The sequence below is a fragment of the Podarcis pityusensis genome (assembly GCF_964106645.2).
Source record: "Podarcis pityusensis genome assembly, chromosome: 6".
In the NCBI taxonomy this organism is placed as follows: domain Eukaryota; kingdom Metazoa; phylum Chordata; class Lepidosauria; order Squamata; family Lacertidae; genus Podarcis; species Podarcis pityusensis.
In genome coordinates this window covers 45,014,147-45,022,756 of record NC_138030.1, presented here as the reverse complement: position 1 = coordinate 45,022,756, position 8,610 = coordinate 45,014,147, and the positions used below count along the sequence as shown (strand labels likewise).

Below are 8,610 nucleotides of genomic sequence, written 5' to 3'. Positions count from 1 at the left end.
TTCTGGGAGGTAGGTGTATGTGTGAATCAGAGATGGAAAACCTTTTTCAAGAGCCACATTCCTTCATGGGCAACTTCTAGGGGCTACATGCAAGTGTGGACAGGGTGAACAGAAAAAGTGTGTGGGTCAAAGAAGCAGATATTCCAGCAACACAAGTCAGATTTCTACACATATGCATATTTTCATTCTTCACCCAGACAAGCAAGAGGCATGTTTAAGGACACATTCTAATCAGGCAGCTTAACATGTGGTCTGCGAAAGTGGGGCGTGACCTGGGAAGATTCCCAATAGAGGCCTGGAGGGCTGCATATGGCCCCATGACCTTACATTTCCCACCCTGGTATATACTGTATGCATTGTGATTTATTCTGCTTTTGCAAGTCTTGAGAAGGGACCAGGAATTATGCAGAGCAGAAGAATCCTGCCTCACCACTGGAACCTCTATCTAGTCCTTTAAAATCACAATGCAAATTTCTTCAAGACACCAAATTCTGTACTCAATGCACAACTGTCAATTTGTTACTGTCCTAAAACCCTGGTCATTACTCACATACTTAAGCCTATCTTTCACAAGCATATGATCCTGACACTGTCTCTCAACCTAACCTATCCTTCACGGGGTTGCTATGAGAATAAAATAGGGAGGAGAACCATGTACACCACATTGAATTTCTTGGAGGAAATGTGAAATATAAATGTTAAAATAACAGACGGGCTGAGAGCATGGTCTTCAGAGATCTCATTCCCTCTTAACACCTTATATCAGAAGAAGTCACACCAAAAAGGAAAGCTGGGGATTTCCAATAATGTCTCCAGACTTCTAAAGAGCCCAGAACAAAGTAGCACCTATAAGCAGGATATCACCACCACACTGTGCAAAAAGCAGGTCATTAGCACCAATGGCATCATGGTTCTCGAGATATACGCAAGAAGCATGTAAAGGACTGCCCAGTATAGTCATACTTCATGTTGTGTTACGTTCATATTGTCTTTTCGGCTTGCGAACGCGGCAAACCCTTCATTGTGCATGCATACACATAAGCACTCTATCACGCTATGTGCTTGTGCAGAAGCGCCGCTCTAGTTGCGGACTTCTCGGGTACGAACGGCACCCCAGAACTGATCGTGTTCACAAGTACAAGTACCACTGTATTGGACACTAGACCAATTTCCTCCAGCTTTACAACAGCAAACACTCTTCTATGTAAAATGGGTATTAAATAGTAAGAGGCAAACATGGTTGGCATGCTAAATGGCGTAACTCAGCTATACTTATTTTATATATAAAAAATCATACCCTACTTTCACATTGTTCAGCATCAACTGGTGAAACTATATACTGCCTAGATCTTTGGCAACCTTATTTAAGAACTGCATTCTATAGTACCTTACACTTCTAATTCATAAATAGAAAAGGTTTCATATATTCGCTGCTCACTTTTTCTTCCAGTTCTCTCCAAATGGTTGTTACTGGCAAATGCTTGGTCCACTATCTCAGTTTCAGTTCTCCATCAGTAAAGTGGAGATTGTGAGCCTTTGTGGAGTTTAATGGATGGAACCAAGCCTCAGGGACAGGAGAGACTATACTTCCAACAACCCCCAATTACAAATACATCCCAATACTGTAGCAAAGCTTTTTATGCTCGGTTGATTGAATCACAAGCTTGCTAAATATAGCAGCCTGTCCTGTTAATCAAAGCTTTTAAAAAAACTATAAAGCCAATACAGCAATCCTATGCACAAAACATACCTAGAAGTATGTCCCATTAAATTGTTTGACTTTTTCTAATGATTTTCCCCCCAACAGGACCAAGGTCAAGCAAGAAATAGTGTTAATGACTGCTTTTACTTTTTGTGGGACAATGATGCCCAACTATGATTACATTGACTGCTAGTGGCACATCAATCCACGAAGTTGTGAACTATGCAAGCCTGAAATTTAAGGCCAGAACAAATTGCATATAAAATTTCAATTCATTCTGCACAACTTAATCAAATTTCAGGAGGCAAGATAATGATGATTGTATCTAGAGGCAAAGAGGATAACATGGAGACTCCAGTTAGATGGGGAACATAATCAGGGAAGAATGGCCATAAGATAAGGAAGATAAGTATACCAACAATTAATGCTTCATCCCTCTGACATCAAGAAATCCTTTCCCATTTTCTTCAAGTTAGGAGTCTTAGAAAGAGCCACAAGGATTTGATATCTGTCTTTTAAAGTAAATAGTCAAGATACCACATGTCATCTTACACATCATTCCTATTATGTTTTGGGGTTTATCCTCCACATTTTAAAACAAGCAATATTTCACCCATTAAGCTTCATAATTAAATGATTCAAAGCTACAAAGTGCATTTTTCACCTATTTATTATACACAAGATGCAACCAAACAGCAATAGATTTCTACTGAGGTGGTTGACCACGTCCACGCCCAAAGCCACCTCTCTGTAAATCAAAAAAAGAAAAAGAAAACATTATCAGTGCACCCACAACTACAACACATTTCATTCACTGGCATGATTCATCACTGCCTCTTCTCACTGCTAAAAATAACAGAAGTTACCTGAATTCTAAGATAGGCAAAATGGGGGCCAAAGTGCAACAAAACATCATTTATATGAACAAGAAGGCCATTCAAAGGCACTTATCTATACAGAAGGCCTGGAGAGCATGCAGGTGAAAAGCAGGCAAGCTGTAGCTCAGACACAAGTTCAATTATTCTAGTCAATGAGAGCCTAGGTCAAGTGTTATCAAAATTTCTACACCAAATTGGACAAGTGAATACACTGCATAGCAATGCATTTAAGCTATCAAGTAGTTGAAAAACACCAGCATTTATCTGGCAGGGCATGCATACTGCATAGGGATCAATTTGCCATAAATAAAATTGTGTTAGGTCAGGAAATAAAGAGTTTACTAGGTGCAACGTGACAATGTAAAAAACCAACAAATGAAAAACCTTGGGAGAACGTTAGGTAGCTCAATATTAATCCCAGATTTACACTGGCAACATTTTGCTATCTTTTATTATTCATTAAATATGTTATTTGCAAAAATAGCAGCTGTCCCCATTGTCTAATCCAGCAACTCTAGCAAGAGAGATTCTCACATGGGAAGACACCTGCACTTACTGCCCATGAATATTTGGCTCCCCATTTCTATCTGCATTGGTGACCCCAAACTAGCCAGATGCATTTTTCAATGGAATGGGGACATGTGCCTGCTTCTGGGTTATTATGTGGGACTAGCTGCCCATGACTACAGTTTGCCTGGAGTCTGTGCTGCCTAATAATCATCACCCTATGCTGTTTTAGAATTCTTATTGGACTCAGAAGATAGCTTTATTAGCATTTGCCATCCATATTATTACCCCAGCAATATAAACAGAAGCCTGAAATACATGTAATTGTGCCTGCAATACTGTTGCCAACTCAACAAGGAAGATATGAAAGTGTCTGATTTTGGTCAGAGGCGCTTACATGTTAATCATTTGCATAAAATTAAATATTCTATATATACTTACAAACTGAAATTCAGTAGCTGACCCAGCTCCAGCCTCTGCCTTCTTGTCAGCACCAGCTGAGAAGAAAAAACACTCCACGTTATTCAAGACAAGGAGTACCACGTAGAGGTATCTATAATCTTTGAAAGCATTTTTAAAGCATCAGAATGCTAACGGTCATGATATTAAATGATATAACAGTCATGATATTATTTAGGCATACCCTTACTTATGCAAGTTGATTGCATAAATACAATATTCCTGCCCTACAAATGCTCTTGCCCTGGCAGCATCCCTTTCCTACTCTGGGAAGCTTGACAAGCCCAGCCAACCTTCCCACCAGTTTAGAATATAAGCAGAGGGGAATTGCACCATTATGTCACACTTCACTTTTTATCTTAGCGCAACTCCAAAGCACAACTGGAGGGATTATCGCAAAAGCCCAGGATTAGGGCTGTGTTGCTCATGCGCTCATATTCAGAGACTGTCCAACTCCCAATAGGGGAAGGTTCCTAGGTACCAGCAACCACGTTTTGGCTGGCTCCCAAGGCTAGCCAATATGTGCTGTATTTCCTCCAAACTTCAATACTATCTCATTTTAAATAAATGAAAAGCTAGGTAAATGTACAAGAAAACAATGGCAGAGACCAGTTAACCTCTTGTTTTAAACACTTACGAGGAGCAGCACTGCGTCTGTAGGTGTCCCTGTCAGCCTCTCCCCGTGTAAGGCGAGCAGGACGCTCACCCTCCAAACCTGAAAAGGCAAAAACAGGACAAATCAATCAAGAAGCTTTCAGCTTAACAGTCATAGGGTTTTAAGCTGTTCTTCAAAAACGTATATATTATTTAAAATTAAGTCAGTAGTATTTATTAACCACATTGTGTACCAGTGTGTTGATAGAACATTTTTATTACAAGGTAAAGGACTTCAAAAATACCAAATACATTTCTCCCTTGAAAAGTGCTATTTTTCTAACAGTTCAGCTGAAAGCTAAACCATTAGGACCACTTTTAACCATTTTGGGGGGAAAATCGTCTTTCAATTCAATGGAGGTCTATGCTTCAAACTACCAAAACATGCAACTCACCAAGTAGACTTGAGCAACACAATTTGGCAACTCAATGCACTACTTTAAGGCTACAACTGAGAATGAAATGAGATGTACTAGAAAGAAGGTGGATAAAAACAGAACAATCACCTTCACTATGATCTAAGCATTATTTGAGGAATGAGCAACCGTCACTGCCTTCAACCCGTGGGCCTGAATTCCTGGTAGCGTTGAATGCTAAACTTACAGTGAATTCTCTATTGGCAAGGTAAGTTGATACACACAAAGCCACTTGTCATAAAGCAGGCAGTACATAGCTGTTGTATCCCAAGCAGCTGCCTCCCTTGTACATTTAAAACCAGACTAGATTTTCATCTATTGGGTATCGGTCATGATCAAAATTCTGTACATGGTTGGGCTTACAGCTGGATGAACCTGAAAACAGATCCAAGAGACCTATGCTATTGTGACAGACGAATCTATAGCAGCAACACTCCGCTAATAACTGAATGCACTATCAAATATGTAAGAATCACCTAATCAAGTAAAGTCGTACCTTGGATCCTGAACGCCTTGGTACTTAAGACGTTTTGGCTCCCAGGCGCCGCAAATCCAGGAGTGTTCAGTTTGCAAACATTCTTTGGAACCCAAACGTTAAACAGGGCTTCCACGGCTTCTGATTGGCTGCAGGAGCTTCCTGCAGCCAATCAGAAGCTGCGCTTTGGTTTCTGAACATTTTGGAAGTCAAACAGACTTCCGGAACAGATTCTGTTCGACTGTATACAACTGCCTGTAAGCTTATTCGATATGTCAACATGAGATTGCAAAGCATGTGTAAAAACCATAGGAAATAAATTCAAACAGAACTCTGCTGAATGTGTCACAGTTCAAAACTGTACATGGCCTTGATGTGGCAAGTTTAAATTATTTTCTCTTCAAGGCAAAACAAAAGTTAGCAGTCTGACCAGTATCATTCTTATGACCGTGCTTATATGACCAAAGAGACTTTTTAGGACTGATTCACCTGGACAACCTAAAGGTAAATTAAGCTAGAAACATTTCATTAAAATGTAGAGTTTTCTAAGATACAATGTCTCCAATAGATTCACACCTACAAGGATAATGAAACACCTCCATTTCCAGCCCTGAAATAAATTTGGCAAAGTCAGGCTTCTTAACACTGTGCTCCCTTAATTTAGCTCCAATAAAATATAGCTGTCTTGGATGTAGAAATGAATAGTGGTAAGGAGCCTTAGTTAGCAAAATACAAATGAATGCAATAAACTGTTCTGTTCCTGCATTGCAGGGGATTGGATTAGATGGCCTTTGGGGTCCCTTCCAACTCAACTATTCTGATTCCTAAAGTCAATGGCCTAGTAATTTGTACAAGTTGAACTCATAGTACCTGCAGCCTATCAGACACTTGTCCTTCCGTAACGGTGCATTCACATAGTTGAAGGCACATCCCAGCAGAAATACTTAAATGTTTGTGTCCTAGTCTTCAGATCTAGAGGACTTTGTGAGAATCACGTTCACAAATCCAAGTGCTTTTGCCAAAATGCTTCATCCAAGGAAAGCAATTCTGGACGCTATGTCAACAGCAAATCCAAGCAAGTAATGTAAATTAAAGCTTACCTTTTGGCCGGGGTCGTCCAGTTTCAGGACGACTGCGACGCAAGGTGGCAGGCACAATTTCAGGCGGCAGATGGAGATAGTCCCTCAAGTACTGGATGCCCTCATTGGTCAAATACCAGTAGAAATGCCTCCATGCAAACTGCTCCTTCACATAACCACGAGATTTCAGCGACTAAGAAGATATAAGTCTAGTTATAATTATCGTTAATACTTATTTGTTCACAGCAATTCTTAATAACGTTAATTAACACTAACAACTTTCTACATCTTGAACTCTACATGCAAACATTAGTGGCAAAGGCCAGAGGAAGCTCATCGTTAGGGATGGGGAGAGGGGAACCAGTTTTAAAAGATGGATTATGTTGTATAATGAGATTGCAGATGTTTATGTAAGTGTTCTGTAAAATATGGCAAGTATTTGGTACTCCCTTTCTTCCTACCACTATGTTAATAAAACTGTTAGGCACCTTTAGGGTTCCCTACCTTACTAGCCTAGCTTTCAACCTTTTCAGATCCAGAACTCACTCTTAATTCCAATTGGCAACCCAGGACCCAATTTAAAATTATTTACTGCAAAGATCTTTCAGGGAGGTGAAAGTTGCACTTCCTGCACTCACTTCTTCTATGCAACTATTAGAAGCACAGAAGCCTTGACCTGGAATGGTTAGAGTTATTTTTTTAAAGATGAACAACATTCAGAAAATGTTGGCTATGCTACCACTGGTGCAACTCACTTAACGTCAGGGTGCAACATACCAGTTGAAAGCCAGTGCCTTACCTGCATTGCTTTCATGACATGGAGGTTGGGCACATTTTTGTCTGCCAGTTCTGGGTGTTTAGGCATATGAACATCTTTCTTAGCTACCATCACTCCCTCCTTAAAAAGGAGTTCGTAGATGGCAATGCGGTTTTTTTTAGGCATCAACATCTGTAGGAAAATATAGATTCAATTTTAAAGAGCCGCCCCTTTTTTAGTTCAGAGTTCACACACACACACACACAGACACGTTCTCAAGAAAATGGTACAAAGTAACCCAGCACATTATTTTACTGCTCTGTTGGAAGCTGAAGAGTATGTGCATATTAAGCTTACATTAAAATGTTGTATACCTCAATTTTAAGCAATGCTAGACAAGACCTGCCTTATACCAAATCAGACTTTGTCCATTTAGCCCTGTAGCATCATCTCTTAAGTGTCTCAGGAAGTAACCCTATTCATCAGAAAGTATCCTCTCTATTCATCATCTACCACCCGATTATTTAAATTATTGATATGAATTGAACATGGGACCCTTTGCACTGACTTTCTCTGGCAACATCCGTGCAGAATACTCAGAAAAGCAAGTTCCATATAAACAACCAGTGCTCAATGCAGCCTCCACTAACCATTACAGCAAGCATCAAGTTTGACGATAGTGAGAACTTTTGACTTGAAAGCTGTAATCTTAGATACTGTACACTTATTTACCCCATTCAACTCAATGTGACTTTCTGCCAAATAACTATGCATATAGTATCAGGCTATTAAGATAGTTTCAAATAAAAGCTTCCCTAGCAAAGCCCCCATTTTTATCATTAGCCTAGCTGTCTTCATTTAAAGCCCTAAAACGACCTCTCACCACTCCCTGCTTTGCTTCTTTGCAGAACACGTTCACGGACACACAACTTCAATTTTACGATCGGCTTATTATATACCATGCACGTGCTCGAGGGAGACGGGCGCGAGGGCTAAGCTAGTGTTAAGTCTCCCAAGCCCACACGCACTCCTACTTCAACTCTAGAGGAGCCGCGGCCTGGCTTAACAAACTGCCGCCTTCCAGCCGGGCACCCAATCCCCGCCCCGCATCCATGCCCCGTTTTCCATCTCCGACTCCCCTCCGGCCAAAACGAGCCGGGCAGGGAGGAAGAGCAAGGCGCCCAGGCGTAGCAAAGTGAGGAGCCGGGCCGACCAGGCGCAGGATGGAGGCGATGCGAGGAAGATGCGGCGGCCGGAGCAAGGCCTTACCGTGGCGGCGGCAAGAGGCTCGAACGCTGGAAAGGAAGGAGCATGCGCAGTGCGAGCACTTCCTCTCTTAGAAGGACCCTTGCGTTTAAAGAGGTGGCTACTGCGCTGCCCGAGAGTTCTGTTCTCTATGTCCCTGCTCAACTATTGTGGACCCGGAAATAGGGAAAGCGTCTGATTAGAAATACTAGTCTAATCGCTACTCAGGGAAGCTGTAATTATAGCTGTCTCTGATGTATGTTACTTTATTTTCTTGTGAAAGTTCTTTTTTTAAAAAAACCATAAATATACAATGGAGACCCAAAACTGTAATAAGTAATGATGTCTCTAATTAACCTTTTGTGTACACTTCTTTATTTCATACATTACCAAGCAAAATACGGCTAAGCCTAGCATTTGCTGCATTAAAGCAGTCTT

The 8,610-nt window shown here is 40.9% G+C and overlaps 1 protein-coding gene across 1 annotated transcript; it reads right to left on the bottom strand.

Moving 5' to 3' along the window:
- Window positions 1-2,354: 2,354 nt before the first annotated feature.
- Window positions 2,355-8,353, bottom strand: LOC308479451 (small ribosomal subunit protein eS10). The gene is made up of 6 exons (XM_081010175.1): window positions 8,197-8,353; window positions 6,970-7,119; window positions 6,192-6,363; window positions 4,184-4,261; window positions 3,529-3,584; window positions 2,355-2,450 (listed from the first exon to the last, which is right to left on the bottom strand). The coding sequence occupies exons 2-6, from the start codon at window positions 7,117-7,119 to the stop codon at window positions 2,409-2,411; spliced, it is 498 nt and encodes a 165-aa protein (XP_080866301.1). The 5' UTR covers window positions 8,197-8,353; the 3' UTR covers window positions 2,355-2,408.
- Window positions 8,354-8,610: the final 257 nt, after the last annotated feature.

Excerpts from the sequence above, each read along its gene's own strand:
- LOC308479451 (XM_081010175.1), bottom strand. The coding sequence starts at position 7,119 with ATGTTGATGCCTAAAAAAAACCGCATTGCCATCTACGAACTCCTTTTT. Across the intron at positions 4,262-6,191 it reads TGGACGACCCCGGCCAAAAG|GTTTGGAGGGTGAGCGTCCT; the intron begins GTAAGCTTTAAT and ends TTGCCTTTTCAG. Across the intron at positions 3,585-4,183 it reads CAGACGCAGTGCTGCTCCTC|CTGGTGCTGACAAGAAGGCA; the intron begins GTAAGTGTTTAA and ends TTTTCTTCTCAG.